General features: G+C 41.5%; 1 protein-coding gene and 1 long non-coding RNA gene across 4 annotated transcripts in view; one reads left to right on the top strand and one right to left on the bottom strand.

Annotated features, from left to right (window-relative positions):
- Nucleotides 1-11,995: 11,995 nt before the first annotated feature.
- LOC111814118 lies at nucleotides 11,996-14,432 on the bottom strand. 2 transcript variants are annotated; one of them, XR_002819188.1, is made up of 3 exons: nucleotides 14,344-14,432; nucleotides 13,371-13,509; nucleotides 11,996-12,362 (listed from the first exon to the last, which is right to left on the bottom strand). It is a non-coding gene; the product is annotated as an uncharacterized LOC111814118 (long non-coding RNA). The 2 variants fall into 2 exon arrangements; XR_002819189.1 differs by lacking the exon at nucleotides 14,344-14,432 and adding an exon at nucleotides 14,021-14,221.
- Nucleotides 14,433-14,466: 34 nt separating this feature from the next.
- Mphosph6 (M-phase phosphoprotein 6) overlaps nucleotides 14,467-25,711 on the top strand; it is a 14,039-nt gene continuing 2,794 nt past the window's right edge. Inside the window, exons 1-3 of one of the 2 annotated variants that reach the window (XM_004646557.2) lie at nucleotides 14,467-14,575; nucleotides 17,234-17,346; nucleotides 24,595-24,685. In XM_004646557.2, the coding sequence (XP_004646614.1) occupies nucleotides 14,525-14,575; nucleotides 17,234-17,346; nucleotides 24,595-24,685 (255 nt within the window). In that variant the 5' untranslated portion in view covers nucleotides 14,467-14,524. Of the gene's footprint in view, nucleotides 14,576-14,612; nucleotides 14,803-17,233; nucleotides 17,347-24,594; nucleotides 24,686-25,711 lie in introns of those variants that run through there. The other variant, XM_023706810.1, reaches the window with a different exon arrangement.

The raw sequence follows: 25,711 nt of genomic DNA, 5'->3' as shown, positions 1-25,711 counted from the left end.
CTTCCGTGGAATGTTGATGTTAAGATTACACTTATCACACAACTGAAATTCATAGCTGGACATTGTAGTATCAACAACTTCAATGTGATTTAGAAGACAAAAGAACTAAAAAGCCAAACATGGCACATATTTCACACAAAATATACTTCTCCTCGGCTGGAGATATTGCTCGGCAGTCTAAGCACCTGTCTAGCAAGTGCAAGGACCCAAGTTCAATCTCCGGTACTGAATGTCATGCCAGGCATGGTAGCGTGTGCCTCAATCCCAGTGCTGGGGAGGCTGGACAGGAGGATCACTACCAGCCTGAACTGCATAGTCAGAGATCCTAGATCAAATAAACAAAATAAAATAAAATAAATTTTAAAAATAATTCTTCTTAGAGGAAGAAGATTATAGTTTATCAGCCTTAAACTTGCAAAGTGCTCCATACACTGAAGTGAGACCGATCTGGAAGGCAGACTACAGGCTGAATTTCCTATAACATGGCCTCTGAGTTAACTAAAGATCTTTCAAAGCACACCACGGTATTTCATGACATTAGGCAAGGGAAAATTCTCCCTTGTGGAAAGCTTGTCTGGAGGTTCTAGGAAGGGAGTGTGTAGCTACTCATATATCCTCCTCCATCCTGGGTGGCCGACCAAGCATGTAGCTCCACAGGGCAGCGCCGCAGGAGGGAGGAACCCCGAGGGAAGAAGAGGACACCTGCCCAGCCAGCCAGATCAGCTGAATCAACCTCGGTGATCCATGGAGTGACAGATGTCACAGCCAGATGGCTCTCACATCCCCCCTGCTGAATAAGGTCTCTCCTCTATCTGGGCCTCCTAAAAGAGTTAGAAATTAATTTTAAGGTATCTCACTGAATACAATTATGAGTATTTATAGCATATCTCAATATCATTTTGTGATAGCCAAACACAGAGGCACAAGGGCAGATAAATGTAACTGCAACATAATTAATCATAAATTTATTTTTCTGAGCACCATGTATTGACTATCTACAGTACCAGCCTACCACTGAGGTTATCTGAAGGCTAAAATACTCTCTAAAGGAATAAAGTCTCTAATCTTATTTGAAGACTGTAAGGCGATCGGGCAGTACAGGGATATGGAACAGCTCCTACTCGCTATCCTTCTTCACTGTGTGTAAAGAGGGACATCAAGTGGATGTCCCCATAAATTCTGGAAGCTCAGTCTCATCAGGGGCTTTTTCTCTACCCAGAGCTGACAACCCCTGATGAAATGGTTATCGCAGAGGTGTGCAAAAGCTAGAAAAGTCTTCTTACGTAAGCATTCAATTACTTTCAGCAAATTCCTGACAAAGATCAATTTTATTTGGAGCATAAGCAGTTTTCTTTTGGGTATAGAGCAGAATCTCAATTATCCCAAGTAGATAAGGAAAATTATAGTGTTATGAATTTAAAAACAATTCATATATAATACAGTATATGGATATGTTTGTTGTTTTATAGATTCATTTGTTTTTCTACCAAAAAAAAAAAGACCAAAAATGCTTAAAGCATTATGAGTGCCAAGGTTTAATTGTGAAAAAAAATTTTTTTTTCTAGTTTACAAGAGTTAAACCATGACAATTTCTTTATAAAAATAGAACAAGATTTGGAATATATTACAAATAAATACAAGTGCTGGACACTTATATTCCCACATGCTTGCATTTTTTGTCATCTATTGATGGACAAATTGAGATGAGTTTTATCAGTTTCCACAGAGGAAAAAAAAAAAGCTTAGGCTGCTGGAGAATAATAGAGAAAGCCACTGATGACAAGAACCATCTGCCTATCATTTAAATGTTTCCTCAATCCAAAAAGCACAAAGTCTTTTTAGATTGTTTCTCCCTTTATTCCTTCAGGCTAGTCAGATTCTGTGGGCAAAGGACAAAAGCGAAGGATTACTACTCAGTCTTGCCGAGCCACGGGGTTTACAGTAAAATTAAAGCTAATACGGAAATCCAACCAGAGTCAGACATTATGAGCTATAAAAATTCGCTCTGTACAGGTAGAGCTTCACAACTGAGGGCAACAGAAGTATCAGGGGGTGATGGGAGTGTGGGCAGGGGAGTCCCTCCAGCTCGGGATAGAGTCAGGGCCAGTTTCCTCCAAACCTCTGACAAGTTACTGAACTGCTCTAGATGATGTCTCCTAATCTATAAAATGAGAATAGCAATACTCACATCAAAGAGTTACATGAGAAATAAATCATCCGACTATAAGCACTTACTGACACCCCTGAGGTGGAAGCGCTCTATGCATAGGAGCTGCAGTCCTTTCTAACCCAAAAAGATCATCCAGCTGAGGGCTAAGCTTTGGACAGGACAGCCTGACCTCAGAATGGCTCTCATTTTACACCTTGGCACATGTATTTAAGTTCTTCTCAGGAGTTCTCTTTTAAAATTTTAGTTCCAAAGGAACCATAATGTGCGTTTTTAAACTGAAGGTGTGAATAGGTTAAAAGTGACAGCCATTGTATCATCTCAATAGTGTGAGAAACTGGACAAGAAAATAGAGTCTGAAACATACAACAGATACAGCAAACTGGGGAAAAGTGTTCAAAAGAAAAGACAAACTTTTAGAACAACCTGAGAGGTATTTAACCATAGTTTTGTATTGCACCTACTGTCTTCGTTGAGTTGCTCAGATTATACATAATAACATATAGACTTAGTCAGTGTGAGAATTTTAAGTATTAACTGCTACTTTCAAACAAAACTGATGGAAATGAGTACTACTTCTAATGTTTTATCAATTAATATTCTCTTTAAAATACACTTTTAAAAATATGAAGTCAAAAAAGACAAGAAAAAATTAAAGTTTATTAAAAGTAAGCACTAATGTTTAATTATTTGATCAATTCGCATGCCTATATCTGTTAATCTGAACAACAGATTTGATGAAAATATGTACTATAACAACCATTGTTAAATTTTTTATTCTTGCTTAGAAACTGCATCATGTGCACTGTTATTATTTTGTTTTTGTCTTTGTTTCTGCTATTTGGTTTTATTCTATAAAATAAAATAAGAAAACAGGAAAAAAGAAAAGACACACTGTGATAGGGGAAAAGGAAAGGAAGGGGAAAAGAAAAATATATATGTATACATAAGATCTAGAGTTCCATAGCTGGCTTCTCTTAGTTCCTTGAAAAGAATGTTTTGTGCTAATATTCTTTAGACGAGATATCATGCCTGTATGTTACACTCCAATTAACTGCTAGAAGACAGCAATATGTGCTACATCAACTAATGTAACTGTCCTACTAACCTGTTTCAAAATTCAGTTTCATTGTATATCTGTTTTCTTTTTAAAATAAAAAAAATTTTTTAAAAAAGAATAACCACTGCTCCCAGCTCAAGGTACATGGACCTCTAACTCCAATATGTTTACTGGTTTCATTTTTAAAATGGAATTGAGCCATGTTACAAAAGCTATGCTATTAATTGCCATTTACAACATAGTCCAGGTATTTTTCAGTATATGTTAATATGCTTGGATTTATGCTGTTGACACAAATTTACTATTAAATTTTAAATAAGGACTGGTGAGATAGCTCAGTGGACTAAGTGCCTGCTTAGGCAAGTACAGGGACTGGGGTTCGGTCCCCGGCACCACATGTTGCGCCTGCCCTGTCCAAGAGTGCACGGAGCTGGCCTGAGTCTGGGTGTGGGGGTGCACACTTATAATCCCAGTGCTGGAGAGGCTGAAAACAGGAGGATCACTATGTGACCAAGCTGTGTAGCAAGCCCCTGTAGCAAATACATAAATTTAAAAAAATATAATAATAATACAAGTTTAAATAAGTAATGAGATGAAAATAAATTGTTAAGTATCTTTTATTTAATTTTAGGCATGACAATGTCATTGTGATTATGTGATTAAATCTAGTTTTTTATGTCTACTTAAGTATTTATAGATAAATTACATGGTATCTAGGATTGGAAGAGGGATGGAGAAAAGGAAGCTAGACGGACATAAATAAAACAAGATTGGCTGTGAATTATAATTAAGATGGCTGATGAGTATGTAGAGATTAAATTCATTCTATTTCTGGGTATCTTTAAAATTTTCTGTAATAAATATTTTTAATATCTCTTTATCATTTACTAGTATATGCCAAACAGCTAGCCCTTTAAATAACAGCAATTAACTCCTAATAGTAATTTATTCAAGATTAATCACTCCTAACTCTCATCCCTTAAGGAACACAAAGAGCAACTTATTTTCCTTACAGTTTGGATGAGGCTATAACAATTTAAATACAATAGCCAGCCCAGAGAAGTAACGTTCACTTATGTTAGTGGAGGTATTTATTGAAAAGTATAAATTATACACTATTATAATCATTTTTAGGGTAACTGAAGAAGTATTCTCCTTTTTTCCTAATATTGGAATTATTACAGCTAGATTAAAAAGAAAAACAGATTCCTAATACGTAGGGTCAAGAAATAATGCAAATATAATCTGGAGTGTGCTTCCCAACTTAGTCATGCTGAAGCAAAGAGGAAAGTCTTTGTTACAACACTCCAAAAGCATACTTTTTGGAGTCAACAATCTTTATTTTGTTCTATGCATGACTTACAAGTTCTAAGAAGGTGACTGGGCCATTAACAACTCCTGCTTCTGGGACAAGGAAGGAAGACTGCATGGCACCAGTGGGAAACTGCCTGAGTTCTACAGTTCTCCCTGACTTTTGTAAAGAAGTGCATACACTCACTAAACAGGTAAGAGATCCCATAGCCTGGAGTCAGACAGGAGAGACCAATAGCTTCTAGGGCAGCAAAAGTGATCAGGAAGGTTTTTCAATAATGGGAAAAGGTCCAAGTTCAGAAGGCCCTGTAAGAAATAGAATCTGACAAAGGAGTGCCTTGGTGGTGCACTCAGGAGATCTGGATGCTAACCCCCTTGAGCTCAGAACTCCTGAGTACCAAATATGGACTGGAAGAAAAGGAGGAAAGGAATCTAAAAGGATCAAGACGGAGGCAGGGGAGACAGCTCGGGGACATAAGTACCTGCCTGGCAAGCGCAAGGACCAGAGTCTGGTCCTGGTACCACATGCAGTGCTGGCCCCTGAACCTTCAGTGCACTGCGCCACCCCAGAACTGGGTGGCGTGGTGGCACACACCTGTAATCCGAGCACCGAGGAGGCTGAGATAGGAGGATCACTATGGGTTCAAACTGTGTAGCAAGACCTTGTATCAAAACATAAAAATTAAAAATTAAAAAAATAAAAAGATCAAGATGGATGAACAATGTGCACCCCACACTATCCAGTCAGTGCCCATGATCCACAGATCCACAGATCTTCTTCACCTAAGCTCTGGCTTGACTTAAGATCCTAAGCTTTAGTACAATGGTTGTGACAGGAAAGAATGCCTGTGTTTAGCCTTAATTTCTACAAGCCCAACAGTATGGTGAGATCCAATGTTTGGATCTGAGTGGGTCTGAAGAAAATAAATATGTGCACATTTTTTTTACAGCTCTGGGTTTATGGTAGTTAATTCATATAGATGACACCATTAAAAATCAGTCATGCTAAAATAGCGGCTATAAAAACAGACTGCCTCTGTGGTTAATAACCCTTCACATACACACACTCTGTACATTTGATAAGGTGTTGCTGCATGTTATTCGTTTGAGCCTCACAGAAGAGCCAGGTGGCTCTGGAGGGAACGCACAGGCAGGAGTAGAGCAGCTTAATGAAGGAGAGGATTTTCTCACAGACATGTGGTCACTAGAAATCTTTGTGTCTGTCTCTCTCTAAATATCATGTGCCAACACTTTGTAATGTCTTCTTGTAAGAATCAAGGATCGCTGGAGTCTCAGTGTAGCTTGGTGGTAGAGCACTTGCCTATCATGCACGAGTGCCTGCATTTGATCTCCAGCGGATTTCACAGACGGTGCCTCTAAGGAATACCAGCTGCGGAAATGAAGAAGGTAGGACTTTCATTTTCTACTCTATACATTTCATTTTGTTTTGGTGTTGTTGCAGTGAAATGCACTACTTTTGTAACATATTATAATTTGAAATCATTTTAAATCAAAGGAATCTAAGTAGAGTCTTTTTCTCTTTTAACACGAAACATCGAAACATCGCTGCCAACTAACAGAATTGCTAACAACCTGTAACTGTTCCTTAATACTTTTCAGGGCTTTTCAAAGAAAGAACTTTCTTTCTTGTGATGATTCAGTTTTGTCTTAAAAACTCTGGTTTGTCCATGTCCTCTGAGCCAGAAATTTTCAGCTGCAATAAGAACAGCAAAGACACAAAATAAGTCAGAGAGGCTCAGAACAAGAATCAGCATTCCGAATTCACTCTCCACCAACCTGCACCATCTTGCGAGTACTCTGTCCTGAATACACCTGCCAATGATTTGTACTCATGTCCATAATAATTTGGGACCCGTTGGGATGATATTTGGGCCAGAAAAACACTATATATAGTAGTAGAATGGCTTTGTTTCTATTTTAAAGTTATAACAGGAAAAGCATATTCTATAAAAGACAAAATGCATTTTTATGTCTGTAAAAGTTACTACAAATAACAACATGGCTCATGCGGTGGTGCACACCTGTAATACCAGCGCTTGGGAGGCTGAGAGGTCAGAGGATCACTGCTAGTTCATGGCCAGGCTGAACTACATAGTGAGACCCTGCTTCAAAAGGCCATTAATAAATAAATAGCAACGTGGTCACTATGAACATACATATGTCCTTATTTTTTAAATGGAGTTTTTGTTTCTGTAGTGGTGGGATTCCTGTTCTTAAAATTGACTACCACAGTTGAACTGGATTGTTAACTTATTTGGCTTGAATGCTGCTCAGCTTAGTAAAGCACACTTGTGGGAGTGTTGGGAGGATCAGAGAGGGGGCCCGGGGTTCAGAATCCGGTCCCTGGCCCTTCCTGCCGTGCTGTTCCCCTGCTCTGCTCCCCAAAGGAGCAGCTTCACTGCAGCACACCTTTCCACTGTTTCTGCACTGGAGTCAGTCCTCTGAAACACGAGTCGCAGAGACCTCTACTTCAAACTGTGGGTATCAGGAACTGCGCCCCAGCAGGGTGAAAGCTGACTGATACAGTGGTAGAGAGACATAAAAAGGTGAGAGTCGCTGTCCTTGACTTGGGTCAAAAATCTCAGAAATCTTTGGAACTACTGGACTTAATTTCTATAAGCTAATCTCTCCTTTTTAAGGCAAAGGAAAAAAAAAAAAGGTTTGCTTTCCCTAGTCCTCTGATTTAAGACCTTTCTTTTTATTTCTTATTAGTGAATATACAATTTAACTTCCTCTTGAGTAAAATAAACACCTGTGTCTGCTGTGGCCTGATTTCCACAATCGGAACATCATCTCCTAGTGCTTGTCCACCTTCCTTTGCTTTCAGAGCAACTCAATCACTCCCAAATGCTGTACAGGGCTAGACCTGATGCTTTTATTAGCATGAATTGATTCTTCCTCTTCTCTGCATAATCTCCATAGCAACTGGCTTCTTTAAAAACTTACTCATAAAGTCCAAAGATATCGTATCTCTTAACTGAACAGAACATTCTGAATAGAATTAGTACAGGAATATAAGCTCATTTCATTACCATGACTTTGACTGTTTTGGTAAAATGAAACAAAAAAGAAACAGTTGTCAACTTAGCCAGATAGAATTTATTGCTTATTCTGAGGTGTAAGTTATTAAGGAATGTATATAATTCTAAAAAATGCTGTCATACCCATTTTATTTTACTTCAGGTTAGTTTTTACTTGCTTTTCTTTTATATTTTAGATAGTCTTGTTGTGTAGTTCATGCTGGCCCTGGGCTCTCTCACAAGTGCTGGGATCACAGGTATGTGCTGCCACTCTGGCAAGTCACACCCTTTGTGTGTGTACAGAATCCAACTCAGGACCTTGTGCTTGCTGGGCAGACACTGTGCCACTGAGTGATAGCCCCAGCTATCCCACCCATTTTAAACAGCAGCAGCTTTTCACTTACTCAGTATTTACAAGAATAGTAAGAACTGTATGGAAAAAGAATCTAGAAGGGCAGAAATTAGCCCATCTTTAACACCAATAGCCAATTTTCATTCCCATGTTATTCAGTGAAAAATTAGGACAATAAACACCTTCCAAAGAGATCAGGTTTATAGCAAAAGTGTATCTGGGTACCCCGCTGCTCACTGTTTATTTAAGCCTGCTCACACTTTAACAGAACACTGGTATGGAAGGCTTTCTACACCAAACTTGCTAAAAGCTACAATGCTCTACAGCATATATTGAAACCACCTGTCCAGTGTACGTATGCTTCATTCTGTAAAACGTACCTGGCCATTGTTGACCTGGGAGGTATGTCTGTAACTGCAAGTATGAGAGGATTAAACCATCATACTCAAGCATGCTCCTGAAACCAAGGCATCTGAAAGAGCAGTAGGAATAATGTAGAACTTTGCTTTCATAACAATATGCTCTCATTTTAATGTATTTAATTCTGTAGAACCACAGTTATGGAGAGCTCAATAATGCCACCAATGAAGTTTGTAAAATAATACCTTCATGCAGCAAGTACTTCTGTCTGCTAGCTAGAGCAGTGGTGGCATCATGGCTGTACTTTAGTATCACAAGGCTACACTCCAAACAGCCCAGAGTGTAGCGAAGTACAGGCCTCGATGGGAAGCACTGTATTGTGTTACATTACTGATATAATCTTGCTGTCATGCTATGCTATCCATAGCTTAAAAACAATAAAGACTACTACACAAAAAAGAGAAATATGCTTGAGTCTATGAAAGAAAATCCAAGTAAATATGAAACTAGAATTGTCCCCCTCCACTTGCTATCATGTGGGACCAACCAAATGAAGTATGTAATTCAACAGTTTAACTATAAAATAGCCCTCCCATCACTTTCAGTTGATGGAAAAAATGAAATTAGAACTGGGCCCTCAAAGACAAAACTTGAAAGAGAAAGAATTAGAACTTCTCTCCAGTATTGTTGTGGAGAGAAGGCAGCACGAACAATTACATGGAGAGTAAATCTGGAATTACTGGACAGTGAGTAGAGTGGTTTGGCTAGTGTAAATTGAGACATACAATACAGGGCTAAAAAGCAGAGAGATGGCTCAGTGGTCTAAGCGCCCGCCTTGTCAGTGCAAGGACTCAAGTTCAAGTCCATTCTGGCCCCAGACACTATTTGGCCACAAAACCACCTGTAATCCCAGGGAGGATCACTGAGTCCAAGCTGTATAGCAAGACCTCATATCCAATAAAAAAAAAAAAAAATAGTATACCTACCGTTAGTCTTTTCCCCTTTCTCCACTTCCCAACTGCACTTTCAGCTAGTGATCTTTAAAATGACAATCCCACCATATAATTTTAAAATGGTATCATTCTTCTGTTTGCAACAGTCCAACGGCTTTACCCTAACTTTCAGATAAAATCCTACCAGCCTTACACACGGCCTTTACACTCTGGCCCTAGCTTACCTCTCCAGTCTCATCACTTATACAAGACTTGAAACGTCCTTCACTCCTCCCTCCCTGCCCCTTTCTGTTTATCAGGAAAACTTATACCTCATCTTGAAGTCTCTGCTCAGATGTCACTTCCTCAAACCAGGCTCTCAAAACTCCTCAAATCCAGATTAGGTTTCCTGCCACGCTTATCTCTATTGGACAGTTCTTAGGACCTGGAGCCTCATCTGTGGCTTATCATGAGAGGAAAGGTTTCTCCAGCACCCAAAAGTGCCAAGAACATAAGCGATACCAAAAACATTTGATAAAGAAAGAGAACAGTAGCAGAAAAACAGGAGTATAAATCAATCGTACAGGAGTAAGATGTAGGCATAAATCCAGTGACAGAAAAAGTGATGATGTAGGGGAGCACAAGAGAAAGCAAGCTGAATGGAAAGTCAAGCAAGCTGAATTCTGACTGAGTTCCCACAATCTGGTACATATAATTAATTAGGTCCACAGTCTCCAAAGCCTGGCTGATCATCAGAAATGTTTTCCGTTGGTTTTCAAGTGTTTCCATTTCCTCTGGTCATTCTGACGTAATTCACTGATGTGTATATCCTGCCTGCAAGGTCATTCCAGCACCACTATTCTGATTTAAACAAGATACCTATGATTAAGTAGTTGAAAGAACCTGCTAAGTAACTTCATGTAAGAACTGAAGACACCTACCACACTATTTAGATTTTTGGGTTAGAGGCCTAAAATCATCATTGCGTACAACAGGTAGACACTTGGTTAAGGAATGAGAGATGCAAAAACAAGGGGTACATACTGTGATTTAAAAAATACATCTGATGTTGGGCCTGACTTTTCCACCTGTCACTCAAAGCAATTCTTTTCTCTGGGTCTGTTCTAGCAGAACCCCCAGCATGGCTGTTTGGCTATTCCCTCTCTTCTTTGAGGAATAGCATCCCATTTTTCTTTAAAGAACTGTTCTCTCTACTATATACAGTCTTTCTGTGGTTGCAAAATGTATTCTATCCTAAACTAAGACAAAAGGAGACTTTGTCCTTGACTTTGAAAACTTTAAATTTTCGTAAGTATAGAAATCAGCTGGTGTTTCACCCATTCGTGCAGCGGCATTAAGTTTATTCCTGCCTTCCAAAACCATGGGCTGTCCTTGCTTCTGTCTTTTGAACACAGCCTTGTTTTCAGTCTTCTTGTAAATTCAACTAACTACCCAGCATCCTTTTCTAACGAAACTTTAATTTTTAAAGTAAGTCATTTTAAAAAAAAAAAGTAAGTCATTTCATTATCTGGTGTTTGCAAACAAATGAACAAAAACTAATATTTAATTCTGTACTATAAAAAAGAAGGGAAGGGGGAGAGAGGAGTAGAGAGAAAGAGGCAGAAACCATAGTCACACATGGAACCACATTTGAAAAGTAAATAGAAACACATGAATTCATTTTAATATTGTTTTATTTCAAAGATAACATCCAAACTATTATCTCAACATATAATCAGAAATGTAGTGTATATTTTATACGTCAACTACATTTCAACTCAGATGCTAAATTTGTAAAGGTAAAAAGTAAAATGTGGTATTTCCAAAACAACAAAGCTACGTATACAGAAAATATTTTGTAGTTACTTTAAAATTTAAATTAGGTAACATTAAATACCAGTTGCTAAGATGTACGCATCACATTTCAAGTGCTCAGCAGCTACATTTGACCAGCGCCTGCTGTACTGTGCTGCTGCAGGAGAGAAACAAGTCAGGAACTTTTTCTTTCTTCACGGATCCAGCAGTTGACAGGAATGGAAAGGAAGCTTTCACACTTTCAATGAATTCTCTCACAGAATGACTAACTGTGGGAAGACCTATTCAAAATATTTCTTCCTTCAATGTTTCCTTGGCTATGTAACTACAGCAGGTCAATGTTATTGAATATGTCACCTATCCTGTGTTCTGTAATTCAGTAGCACAGAAAGATAAAGGCGTTATCGTCCCTGTGAGGGAGTTGTAATTCAAAGTTAAAATTATTATTGTTATTGTTGGTGGTGGTGTTATTATTACTTGGCTTTTTGAGACAGGATCTTGCCACGTAACTCAGACAGGACTTGAATGTACTACGTATCCCAGACTGACTTTGAAGTCACAGCGATTCTCCAGCCTCAGCCTCCCACGTGCTGGGACTACAGGTGTGCACCACCACACGCTGCTACACTATTGCTTCCAAATCAATTTTCATTTATTATATTTTGAGAGGTAAAAAAAACTTCACAGATTCATTTTAAGTATTTCCACTGTCAAATAAAAATAGAATTTTAAGTGGTAGGTTAAAGACTTTGGCCCTTACCCCTCAAACAGTAACAGCTATTGTAAATTTTGTTGTTTTTTTTTCCTTAAATTGCAGTTTTTATTTTTGTGGACTAAGCCTAGACCTCATTGAGTTCTTGTGTTCTCTCTCTCTCTCTCTCTCTCTCTCTCTCTCTCTCTCTCTCATTTTAATTAATTTTATTGAGAAAGAAATAGCAATGAGACAGTTTCAAAACAGGTTAGTAGGACAGCTACAATAACTAATATATTGCATACTGTTGTCTTCGTAGCAGTTATTCATAGTTCAAGATTTTATAAACTTTGGATGCATGGAGTGACATGATACTATCAACATTCAGGAAACAGTAAAAATCCTGTGAGCAAGTAGATTGGTAAAACTGAGGATCTACGCTTTGGTAAAATATGGAACTTTTACCATCCTTAGCTGGGTGTATATATGCTCTTGTTTCTGCCAGGAGCACTGTTTTCCTTTTCTTGCGCTAGAAAGACGCATGCTCATCTTCAAGAGTCACTTCATTTCCTGGGTGCAGGTGGCAGGCTGTCGCTTCTTCACCTTTGCTTCCACAGCATTTCTCACAAAACACTGAATAAGGTCAATTATAGAACCAGAAAGTAAAATAGCGGCAGTGTGGGGCTGAGGCATTATTCTGTAAAGGGCAGAGCCCCAGTTTGCAAAACAGATGGATGGTGGAAAAAGCAGTACAACGGGGAAACGGCCAGGTCTTTGCCCAGCCTCACTCCTCTCCCTGCAGGTCTCCCGTTAAATGTCGCACTCAGGAAGCACCTCTTTTCCAGACATGATGGTTTAGGTACCCTAGCTGTATCATCTCATGAACCTCACACTTTTCTTACAGGACCCTCATCACAAACGCAATCTAAATCTAAGTAACTAGTATGTTAGTTTACTAGGGCCACCACAAAAAAACCTACAGACTGCATCACTTATATTTATTTTTTCACAGTTAAGAGCAGGGTGTTGGTAAGTTTAACTTCTGCTAAGGCCTCCCTCCTTGGCTTGCTGATAGCCTTTCCTTTACATACACACCTCTTGTGCCTGCTTATTCAAAATGTCTCTTCCTATATGGGCCCTGGGATTAGACAGGCAGTCTGCAGTAAAGCACTTGTCTAGCATAGATGGGGTCCTGGTTTTGATTCCCAGAAAGAAAGAAAAAAACAAAAAGGACACCAGACATACTAGCTTAGTATTCACCCTACAGGCCTCCCTTTAACTTAATTGCATCCTTAAAGGCTCTATCTCCAACCAAATACAGTCATATTCTGAGGTACGGGGGCATAGGATTTCACTACCTGAATTTTAAAGGACATCGTTCAGACTACATCTAGTCAATGTGTATTGTATCCACTGAGAAACCTCTAGGAAACAGGGACTTCCATCTCGTTGTCATTTCAGCACCTGTATAGTCTCCACACCCTCCTCTACCTCCAAATCCTCATACAACACAATCATGTCAACAATGAAGCCTTAGCGTTATCATCTGACAAGGTCCATCCTGGACTACCTTATCTAAAGTAACCCTGTAACTCACTCTATCACGTCACTGTCCCTTCTTCCACAGCACTCACCACTTACATAGGTCTGCAGCGTCAGGTCCGAGGTGGGTCACGTGTGCTTAGGCACTCCTGCACTCCAGTGTCCACTCATAGTCACCAGTGAGTGGGTTTCTTTAAGCACGTGGCACACTGTAATGTCCTTCCTTCCTGAGGAAAAACTGTAAGGCTTTCAGTATACAAAATGCTTTTCAATCTCTGCCTTCACACTAATTCAGCACTAATTTTAAAGGACATCGTTCACCCTTCCTATACCTCAGGTTCCCAAATACATGACGCCAAAGCCTTCTTCAGTTTTTATAAGGTATGGAGCTGGCAATTTTGACAAATAGCACATGCTATTATTTGTGGAACTTTCACCGGCCTTAGCGGGGTGTATATATGCTCTTACTTCTGCCAGGAACGCTGTTTTCCTTTTCTTAGGCTACAAATACATATGCTAGCAGGCTGGTGTTTCCAAACTGCAGAGCCTGTGAATTCGGAGCGCAATGAACAATAAAGCTGCCCTCTTTTACATGTTTTTTCAAGTCTTTAGCTTAAAACAAGGTCCTCTTATGTCTTTGACACCCACCCCTGCCTACAGCTCCGGCTATTTCTTGCTTATTTTCCTATTTAACATTTAAACACGAAGACACACAAAACAGTGCCTAGGTGCATCTGCCAATCTCATACTGTGCGTGCAGCGCTGCGTTTCAGGGCCCCACGGACGCCAGCCCGGCTTTAGAGCCTCCTGCCTTGCTCCATGAGGGCGGTTAAGGGTCAGGAGCGCCGCACGTGTAAGGCGAACGTGGGATTTGCAGAGCCGCCCACGGCAAACACCGGGCTAAAGGAGGGGCCTAGGAGGACGCCGAGGCTGGAAAGCCCTGGAAGGTCCCCTCTCCCCACCCCCGCGCCCCAGCGAGGCGGGAAGGCGGAGCGCGGGGTCCCGGAAATGGAAGGTGCCCGCGCCCTGCTGCAGCCCCGCAGGACGTCCTCTGGCCGGCAGCACGCCTTACCCCGGCCACCGCGAGAGACCAGCGCTCCCAGAGGCGCAGAGACCGCAAGCACCAAGGCCTGAGGCACAGGGGCGGAGCCGCGGGGCGGGGAGACGCACGGTACGCGTGACGTCACGCTCCGCACGCAGCAGCGCGCGTGCGCAGCGGTCTGCGCGGAACACGGCCGCTGTCTGGAGCCAGCATGGCGGCGGAGCGCAAGACCAAGTTGTCCAAGAACTTGCTACGCATGAAGGTGCGGGTATTCTAGTAGAGCCCGACCGCGTGACAGGGTCCCTAGGGACCTCCGAATCTGTCTGGGGCCCAGGCGGTGGAATACGCGTGGTGGGGACGGAGGGACCAGAGAGGTCCTGCAAGGCCGCCGTTTCTCGCGTTCATTCATTCACTGCGTGTCTGTCGGCCCGCCTTTAGGCGCCCGGAGCCAGAGTGTGAATTAGGAGCCTGCAGACGCGCAGGCAGGCGGTAGAGAGACAGCGAGTCGAGTGCAGCGACGGTGGAGAGTCGGGCCGCTGGGGATGTTCTAGGGCCTGCTGCGGGAAGCGGACCTGTTAAGTAGGGACTGAGCCTAAGTGGGAGGGTGGCAGGCGTAGCGTCCTGAGGAAAAGCGAACCCAGAAGTCCGAGAGGGAGGGAGAAAGCAAACCATGCAGACTGCCAAGAGCTAAAGACGCCTGAGCAGTGTGTGGAAGGCACAGCAAGAAGAGGGAGTGCGAGCCCAGATGAAGGGTGGTTTTCGTTTGCTATGAGCGATAGGAAGTACGGAGGAGCGTGGGTAACCATCTCATTAGCCGTATTACCTACTGTCCAAGATTAACTATCCTAGGGAGAATGCATCAATAGGAAAAGGGGCAGACAAGGCACAAAAGGGTAGGCTGATGAGCTATCGTTTGTGACAATCTTGGGCAGCGCTGTGGTTGAGATGAGAATGGAGGAGATTGTCACAGTTGAGCGAAAGTGAGTTGTCACCCAACTTTAAACAAAATAAGAGTTTTAAGGGTGAGCCTGAAGCAATTTGATTATGATTTCAAAGAGGAAGAAAAAAGACAAGCGTAGATAAAGTGAACATAGGAATTAAAGCAGGGCCGCCACTAAACGTTAATGGCTGGATAATACAAATAGGAAATATGCACAGCTCTTGTGAGATACTGTTCTAAGTGTTTTGTGTCTAATAACCTACACAATTCATATTTATTGACAGCTGAGGCAACTGAAGCAGAAGTGACAGTTGACCAAAGTTACCCAACTTAATTCCTACTCTGATCTTAATTACTATGCTCTATGCCTGTCGCTGAACACTGTAGGACAACAACAACATAAAAATGCACTCAACACACCCATCCTACTGAACGTCATATTTTATCCACGCTACTTTGTCCTGGCATTGCAGAGCTGACTGGGAATTGTGGCTCTGCCGTATTCCTCAGCATCACCAGACAGAATCATACTGCTCATGGCTAGCCCAGAAAAAAAATCAAAATTTGAACTGGTTCTCCTGCTGTCATACAGTTGACAATTCCTAAGTCAAACTATTTTAATTTGGAGGTCATCTGTACTTGTAGAGAAATAAAACTCAATTTCTTGTTTAGAGAGTGGTGGAATTTCCACAAAGCAGGTTTAAGTCATGGTTTCAGTGTTGGGGGATAAACTGTAAAATTTGAATGCACTTGACCTAGGCTGTAGCTAGGAATGAGTAGAATGTGTGGAGAGGGCAAATTGTAGCATACTGTAGTTTGTAAAGTTATTTTTTATGCATATAAAAAAGAAAAAGGTGTTCACTGAAGAGAAGTTTTTTTGTTTTATAGTCGCATTGGTTTCAGAGAAGTAGAGTAATTTGGCCCTGTAAGCATTAAAGTTTTTAGAATAAGACAAAAGAAGATATATGCTACATGATTAGGGCTTAGATTGAAGATTGGAGACTGGAATTGGGAAGGAAAAGATGTATTTAAAACAGTCCATCCGCACCCAAGGGGAAAGATTCATCTGGATATTAGCAGCAAAGGAGAGTAAGAAAACTTCAGGTTCTCTTTGGGTTGACAGCGTCAGTCACTGAGTTGAACAGTGGGCTCGCTGGAGATGGGATATACAGAGAGAATGAGGCTCATAGGAAAGACAGCAGCTGCTCTTGCAGCGTTGTGTGCAGTGTGTTCACCCAGAGCTAAGAGTAGGACTGATGGGAGAGCACTGAGCCCTGCCCCTGACTCGCTTTCAGGGCTCTTGAACTCCACTGACGTCATCAGCTGTTAAGGGGCCAGGTTGGTCTTGATGAGAAGAAGAACGGATGTAATAAGACAAGTGTAGATAAATCTACCACACTGGTGGTAAGCTCACCAGTGTGGTAGATTGGCTGTAGAGAAGGTGCCTTTGATTTTAGTATCTTTTGGCCCCCTAAGATAGGACTGCTGTCTGTATACCATAAAGAATATCTGCTTGACTAGAAAACGGGAAGTAAATGGGCAGTGGAACAGGATAAGAGTCTTACCACCGAGAATATGAGTGGTGAAATAAACCATATGTATTTATTTTTTTAATTTTTTTTTAATTGTTTTATTTATTTGAGAGAGTGTGGTGTGTGTGTGGCCAGCTCAGCCCACCAGGGGGCGGGGCTGGCTGGCATGTGGTGCTAGGGGATCGAACCGCGGTCCCTGGGTTTGCCAAGCTTGTTCCAAGTTGGTGCTTTAGACCACTGAGCCATCTCTCCAGCCCAAACCATATGTATTTAGAGAGAACAGTATAAGAAAGCATCTGAAAAAAGACAAAACTAGGTCATTCGTGCTCAGAAGACCCTGTATTGGGCTTTTTTGTATCCAGGCACAGCGTCGCTACTAGTAATACAAGGCAAACAACAGCACTGGCACTAATTTTTTTTTTTTTTTTTTTTTTTTTTGTCTTGACAGTTCATGCAAAGAGGACTGGACTCAGAAACCAAGAAACAGCTAGAAGAGGAAGAAAAGAAGATCATTAGTGAAGAGCATTGGTACTTGGATTTACCAGAGCTTAAAGAGAAGGAGTAGGTTAAGCACTTACGCCAGTGATGCTTGTCACAGAGGGGATCCCTGTAGGTTGTACTCATCCCAATGATGTAAAATAGTTTCTGTTCAGTTTCTTGAGTTTTTTGCACATGGTTTTCTAAAAACTGTTAAGCTATAAAAATTATACAGGAATTTAATACATTTGTAGTGGCACCAGACTATCATTTATATAACACCATCCTTTTTTCAACAATGAATAAAGGGATTTAGGCTGTGCGTCTCTGATAGAGCCAGGGCTTTTATGGGAAGCTATAGTATGCCGTCATGAGAAATTCCAAAGATCAGGTGCATGCTTCAGGCTGTTCCAGTTTTGTTTCAGTAATGGAGTTCTTCATTAGGCTGAGCTTCTTAAGGCAGATTGGGGGCTTTTGTTTCTTTTCTCTTTCAATTGTTAAAAGTGAAACCATTCCCTTAGTAAACTTTTACTGAGTCTGCAGTGTGTTCCGGGCACTGCACTATCCCCGGGCATCTTTTAGTTATTGAACTCTCAGAGCAGACTGCTCACTGTCATTCTGTGCTGGATCTTCGCAAGAGGTAACTGGCCCAGAGCCGCCCAGTTTAGTCAGTGAGTCAGTGCTGAAGCTGGGAATAGCTCACCAGACGGTTCGCATCAACCTTTAAGCCTGGCTTGTGCTTGAGGAACAATTGTGAATGAAGAAGTACGGGATTCCCATCACCCATTGGGCTGAATGCTTCTGGAAGTGGTATATGATTCTACTCTTGTCAAATGACTGGAGATACTGCTTACTTTTGAGGGAACATGTATATCTTTCTGTTTTTCCCCAATAGTTTGTTTTTTTATTTACTATAATAAGTTCCTTTATTATTTTTGTGACCTTCCCTGCACGTCTTCAGAAGTGTAGGTACCCGTCTGTAACTGCAGAGAGTGTGTCCCATCCGGAATGAGTAGGAGAGGGACTTTCTTCCTCTACATCTCAGACGGAGGGTGAGAAGGTGGTACCAGAGGCAGAATGGGGCACGCCAGGGCAGGAAAGCATCAGGACTGGGCAGGAGCTGTAGTTTAATTTTGTGTCTTCATTGGAATTGTACCAAGTCATCCAGATGTTTACTGAAGTACAGGACAGGTTCTGGTTTTTTTCCAGTACTTTTTTTTCCTTCCCCAAATGGCATATTGCTCCTGAAAATGCCCTTTAGGTTCCACTTATGGGAAAGTGAAGAAAAACTTGGCCATCTCTCAGCATCCTGTTGATGTGTAGATGTGGAGATCAGCTCAGGCTGTTGGCAGGAAAAATAATGTCCAATTAAACACTGGCAGATTAAGTAATTTGAGAGCAGGGTGAGGATGGGCACAGGGGAGCCCCAAGGGACAGTGCTGTGTCTCCTGCGTGTGCAGTGGGCGTTACTTCCACTCCAGGCCTGGAGGATCAAGGTGCAGCAGTGGTGGCTGAGCCTGGAGACAGGCCGGTGTCCATAAGAGCTGCTGCCTTCTCCCTGGGCATAGTCACTGCGGGCAGGGTCATCCTAGAGCTTGAACTAAGTTACAGCTTTCAGCCAAGCAGACTGTAAGTTTGAGGCCAACCGGGACAGCTTAGCAGAGACGTTGTTTCAAAATTTTAACAGGCAGGGGAGGAGTCTTGCAATGTTCCCTGGCTCAGCCCTCAGTACTGCAGAGAGAGGCTTACAGCTTTTATTTTTGCTTTATTTCATGGGCTAGGATCTCTAGTACAGTGTTGGAGTGAGGAATGGGCATCCTCACATTGTTCAGATATTAGGGAACATTTACTTTTCACTCTTTAAGTCTGCTGTGCTGTGTTTGGTATGTGCTGTTTATCAGTATCCAAAAAAGTCCCTTTTCCTAATTTGCAGAAGCTTTCATACATAATGTGGAATTTTGTCAAATAATTTTGGTTAGAAGACATGATTTTTATTCTATTCACATGCTGGGAATTACTGAGTTTCTAATCAATGTTATGTGTTCAACATACCCTTTCTTGATCTTTATCTGTTATAGTTTTATATTTTTTAAATTCAGGTGGTTGCTAATGTCTTAGTAATGCTTTTTGCCACTATATTCATAAAAAATACTAAATTAGCAGGCTGGTGAGATAGCTCAGCAGACTAAAGTGCCTGCTTAGGCAAGTTAGGAAAGTACAGGGACCGTAGTTTGGTCCCCGGCACCACATGCCACGTCAGCCCCGCTCCCAGGGCTGGGAAGGCGGAAAGCAGGATGAGCACCATGAGTCCAAGCTGCGTAGTGAGACCCTGCAACAACCAAATAATACATATACACACATACACACATATATACACTAAATTATCAATTTTTTAAGCTCTAAAAAAAAAATTTTTAACAACAGATTAAAAAAACAACAAATGCTTTACAATAAAAGAGACAGTCATATGTATATGAAATTTTCGAACAGTCACTGGCATTCTATTAACTGTAATACAGTGGCATTAATAACATATCCCATTTTTTTGTACTCATTCTACTTATTAATTTTGAACTGGCCAGACTGAACTTGGGGACCAAGTGGCAAAATCACAACTTTATTTTAATAACGAGTACTGTAGATTTGCAAGTACTTATTAAGATTATTTGAAATATAGTTTTCTAATTCTAAAAGTTGATATGCTAAATGAATGCAAATTAGTGTATTATTTTACTTTTAGTTAAATATTATGGAAAAATTATGTGTTTGTGATACCATAAAGCACTCACAAAGACAGATCTTAAATTTAGAAGTCTAAAACTGTGAAGGCAATATTTTAAATACAAAAGTCCATACTCTTCCATAATAAATGATTTTCAAAATATAAAACTTACTGGAACTAATTCTATTCAGAATATGTTCTGTTTAATATCAGGTGTCCAGGCTGAATAAATGGATATTCTTTCACTTTAAAAATTTTTAAGAAAGTCTAGATTGTGAATTTAAAAGAGAATGGTTCCTAAAAGTGTCTTTGAGGGGCCAGGGAGATGGCTCAGTAGGTTAAGTGCTTCCCTGGCAAGCACAAGGGCCCGAATTCAGTCCCTGGTTCCGCCAAAAAAGAAAGCCTAAAAGTGTCTTTGAAAGTATAATTTAACACATATGCTGCTGTCCTGAGCACACCAGTCGAATACTCAGTCAGAATGTACCGCCTCCTCTTTGCCACTTAAATATTGTTAGCTGACACCCTGTACCAGGTGAGCGCCTCTTCACTGAGAAAATAACATTCCAAAACATCTGTGATACCAACAGAAGAACCAGATAATCTGCAGCTAGCTGTTTCTTAAGTGTGAGTTAAATTATGATTTATTAAAAAAAAAAAAGTACCAGCAGCTTAAACTAGAAATCAAAATTTTTTAAAAAGAAAACTCAATTATAGCCCCCCCCAAAAAAAAAATTCATGAAGACATGAAATCATGTTGCTCATAACAGAAATTTGAAAATAAATTTGAGGGTTTTAAGAGTCTGGAACCACTGGCTTGCCGTCTTCTGGAGCCTGCCTAGCTGAGTGAAAACGTCAGGCAGAAGCCCGGGGTGGCTGCCTTTGGACTGGGCCCTGGAGCCCCCAGGACGGGAGTGTGAGAGTCCAGAAAGGAAACCCGGGTGGGCGAGGGGTGCTGCGCTTTCTTTTAAGGTACCGAGAAAAGCCACAGCGTGTGCGAAGGCAGTGCTTTAACTCTGTTCACTTAGGAAACCAACCTGCTTTCTGATCTTCTTTGACACAGTTTCCAAGGACTTCTGTGATTCAGAACAAGTCCTAATTGGTCTCTATTGCTTCTTTTCTATTGAGCCTGTAGGGCAGATGTTGTTTCCAGAGATGATACATTCTGTGTTGGCTTTTATTTACTTATTTATTTATTTAGTCTTTGAGACAGGGTCTCCCTGTGCAGTTCCGGGTGGCCTGGAGCACACTTGTAGCCCAGGCTGATCTCAAACTCAAAGCCATCCTCCTGCCTCAGCCTTCCAAGTGCTGGGATTGTGGGCATGTGCCGACGCCCTCAGCTCTGTATTGGCCTTTCATTTCTCTGGCTTGGTGAGGAAATCATACGCCTGTCTTGCCCCCTGACACTTATTTCCGTTTTGTTACCAATTCCCTTTGGTGAATAAACTGATTGATGAGTTTCCCATCTCCTGTCGCATTTGGAAGAGCAAATACTTGTTCAAGTTTTGCAACTAGGGACATGTTACACTTCCGCAAAGCCAGGCTTGCTTGGTCCATTGTAATGGAAGCAAGTCAGGATCTCTAAATATAAGACCCAATGCTATTATAGGCTACTGGACTCTTTTAGAATATTTTGCTGAGTTTACACACCTATAATATTCAATAACGGAACTTAGAAATAATGGGGTATACCGATGAATGTCCATTTTGTATCTGTGTATTCAAAGAGGTTGGGATAGATATATAGTTGCATTCTCTTAATGAATAGAATGATTTGTTCTAATGGTGTTTGTAAATAGGATCACAAGTCCGCATCTTGTACAGCAATTAACCACTAAGAAGAATATATGCAGTGTATTATTTGTTGAAACTGTCCTTCCGATATGATTTGAAACTGTCTCATTGCTATCTGTTTGTCAATAAAACTTTGAAAAAAAAAAAAGTCAGGATCTCCTTGCACGTGATGTTGTCCAGGCTGTTCTGACCAGGGCAGGTCTTCCTCTCCCAACTTGTAGGCCACCTCTGACTAGTCCCCGCAGGCAGAACCTGTGAGGAGGCCACCTCCCTTGCACTGGTCTCTCCTGGTTGAGTGAATATTGAGCACAGATCTTGGTCTTCGAGGTTTTTAACTTGAGTCATGGAGGTAGCATTCTTAAAGAGGCTTTATCCCAAACGAAATAGGTTATAGATTTTTGTAATCTTTGATTTGGGCTATAAAATGAGCTACAGGATTTCCTACCCCTTCAGTTCTTAGTTTGTATAAAGTTGGCATTATTTAGTCATTAAATGTTTGATAAAACTTGAATGAAGCCATCTGGACCTGAAATTCTCTCAGTGGAGAGCTCTAAATAATGAATTCAGGGGCAGGGATTTGGCTCAGCAGCACAAGTGTCTACCGGGCAAGCACGAGGTCCTGAGTTTGATTCCTGGTACCAAAAAATAATGAATTCCATTTCTTTGATAGGAGATTATGCCACTTTTTCACTTGAGGTTTTTTTTTTTTTCAGATCTAGAATTTATTTATTTGTTGTTTTAAATCTCTACTAATTCCATTGTGTCTTTCTGCTGCTTTTTCTTTTATGAGGGTTGCATTTTCCTGCTTCCTTACAAGTCTAGTGGTTTTGAGCATGTGTGCTGTACACTGTGTGTATGAACATCAACTGCCTAGATTTTGTGTCTGCCTTATAGTGTTGAATTTCATTCCAGTAGGCAGCAAATTTACACGGCAGTCAGCGTATTGTTTTGTTAGAGTGGGTTTTATGGCTCTTATTCTTAGGATGAGGTTACTCCTACTGCTCAGTGTCACAAGGAATAGCCAGCTTGACCTCTGCCCTCGGGCCAGACATTTTGCTGCTCTCCAAGCTCTGGTGTGTGTGCAGCACATACTTAAGGAACACGTTCTCTTTCGTAGGTGTGGTGCGCTAGAAACTGGTCAGGTAATGTCCAGCTCCTCTCTGGAGCCTGTGCACGTGAGCTGGTTGGGAAAACCGACTTTCCCCGCTGAGGTCAAGGATCATCAGGTGGGAGATGATCCTGGATTATGCGGACGGGCCTTGAACATACCATCCATTTCCTCTTGTGATAGCCCTTTCTCTGATACTGGATGGAGTGCCTGGAGCTGGGCAGCTTCAGAAAGTCGGAGCTCTTTAGCTCACAGTTGGGGAGGTTTAGGTATGTGACCCAGGCTTCAGCTTTGCCCTTATTGTGTTTTGGCAAAACCCTCATGAAGGGCAGTGTGTGAGGTTGAGGAGGAGGAAACATCTTCAGATAGGAAGCCAGCAGGCAGGATTCAGGCTCCAACCTTAAGAACAACTCACCAAAACCAGCATTCCCTCCCAGGGAAATGACCTCCTCTGACCTGAGAACTTCACACGTTCCACATCCCAGAGATCCCATCTGTTATGGTTTGTGTCTAGTTGTCCCCCTAAAGCCTCATGCGTTCATAGGGCAGACTTCTGGAGTTTGTGATGAACTCATGCTCCGCTGGGATTATGGATGTGAGTGCTGCTGGGATTATAGATGTGAGTACTCCACCCAGCCGGGGGCAGACAGCCTGAATGCAGCTTAAGGGAGACAGACTTTCTCTCTGTAGTCATTTGTTGCTGCTGCTCCTCCCTTTTGCTCTTGCTGTCTCGCTCTTTGCCACCATCATGAAAGGTTGCTGTCTGCCGTGTGCCGCTCTGCCTTGGAGCCAGCTGAGTATGGACCAGAACCTCCAGTAACTGAGCTAAATAAACCTCTCCTTCCTTCGTTTTGGGTGGGGTATTTGCCCCAGCAAGAGTAACTGAGACACCTTCACTTGTCACGTGGGCTGGCTGGGGACCAACCTTGCAACACCGGGGACAAACCAGAGCACTTTGTAAGAAGGAAGATAAGAGATTTGATATGCAGAGAAGGAGAGCGTGGGGACCAAGAGCACAGAGGACTGGAGCGCGGTCATCCCAAGGCAGGTGGCGCTGACTGCCACCCCAGGAGCTGCAGAAGCTCAGCGCAGATCCTCTGCTGAGCCCTCTGCAGAGCCTGCACTCTGCCAACCTCACGCTAGCCCTTCTCACTCCCAGAACAGTGGGAGCATGTGTTTCTGATAGGTTAAGCCAGCAGCTTTCGATAATTTGCCTGTGTTCTAGTTCTGCTCGTCTAGTTTTGCGGTGTTTCTGTAATAAATTTTTCTCTAACTTGTCCAGGGCCAGGCTTCATGTTTATAAAAACACTCGAACTGAGATACCCTGTGAGGGATGCCCAGACCTCTCCTGAGTTGTTGTTGTGTTCCTGAATATGGAATCAGAGCATGGGATGGGTATAAATTTTAAATAATGTTCTTTACTTTAGAAACTTCAAGTTTATTTTAAAGTTTATTTTCTTTAGCTTTTCTGTAAGTATTTAGACACAGTGTTTAGAAGAGGTTGTACCACCCATCTTTAGCTTTTCTCCCCTAACGTCTTTGTGGACCAAATTAATAAATTGTAGTTCTAACCCGGGCTTATCAATCTTACTGTATTTGCTCTTGATCCTACTGAGCAGCATGGGATGAATTTTTCATTCCAAGTCTTGACTTTTACCTCTTCTGTTTGTGTAAGTTGACACTGTTAATGCAGGTTTATTTTCCTGTTTAGGAGTTTCATAATAGAAGAGCAGAGTTTCTTGTTATGTGAAGATCTGCTCTATGGAAGAATGTCATTCAGAGGATTCAATCCTGAAGTTGAGGTATTAAATATAATTGCTTCAAATTTTAGAATTTTTCCAATTGAATTTTTTTCTTCCAGTAATTAGGTTTAGGTTTCTCTGCACCAGGCACCATTTCCCCTCGTTATATAGAAAATAGCAAGTCTTGAAATACTGCCATAGCTATTTAAAGAAATTGCAGGCGCTGCAGTCTAGTTTTATGGAAGAGGCGAGCAGATAGTTTAATACAGCAGTATACAAACTCTAACGGTGCCTTTGTTAGAGTCTCAGCTAGAGTCTTTTATAGGAATGTCAAGATTTTATTCATATGATGATGTTATGAAAAGTTATTTTCTGGCATCCGTAAATGTATCTTTTCTAATGGAAAAATGTTACTTATAATTGTGAAATTTGACTTTTTAATAGACAGGTTTAATCTAAGCTTATAAATAAATTTTTAAGTGAGTCTTTTAAAAGTATTTTTAAAAATGAATACTGTGTAACTTAGCTGTTGGTTAAAATTGCCTGCTGTAGGTTTGCAGAGAAGCAGGCCTTTACTTAACGCATTTATTAGGTGAGATCTAAAATGACAGTGAATGTTTAAATTTTTAAAATTCGTCAGTGTAAAGGACACATTGTCATTTGTCCTGCTCAGGATACCCCCTTCCTTGCCACACACATGTCCCACCCTTCTTGCCACTTTGGAAGCGGTTCTGGAAGTCCCCCTGCCTGGGTGCCTTTAGCCGCCCTGTTGTGGCTGCCTCAGTGTCCTGGATTAATTCAAAGCATTTCCCTTCTGAGGATGTGGGCTTTGGGAAAGCCACAAGTTGCAGTGTGGAATATGGGGATGCGGCAGGAAGACACATGGCGCTGTGAGCCTGCTCTTGTGTAGCTGGCCCTCGGCCGTGGTGCTCACCTTACTTTTGATCAGACCTTGTGTGAATGTGAGAAAGGACTTCCTGGACTGCTTCAGAAAGTGCAAAGGTCAACAGGATGAATGTGTTCAATAAGAAATATTTTGAGGGGGCTGGGGAGATGGTTCAGTGGGCCTGAGTTCAATCCCCAGTT

Source organism: Octodon degus, unplaced genomic scaffold (genome assembly GCF_000260255.1).
Source record: "Octodon degus isolate 3935 unplaced genomic scaffold, OctDeg1.0 scaffold00271, whole genome shotgun sequence".
Lineage (NCBI taxonomy): Eukaryota > Metazoa > Chordata > Mammalia > Rodentia > Octodontidae > Octodon > Octodon degus.
Note: the sequence above shows the minus strand (reverse complement) of the source record. Positions and strands in the feature narration are given on the sequence as shown.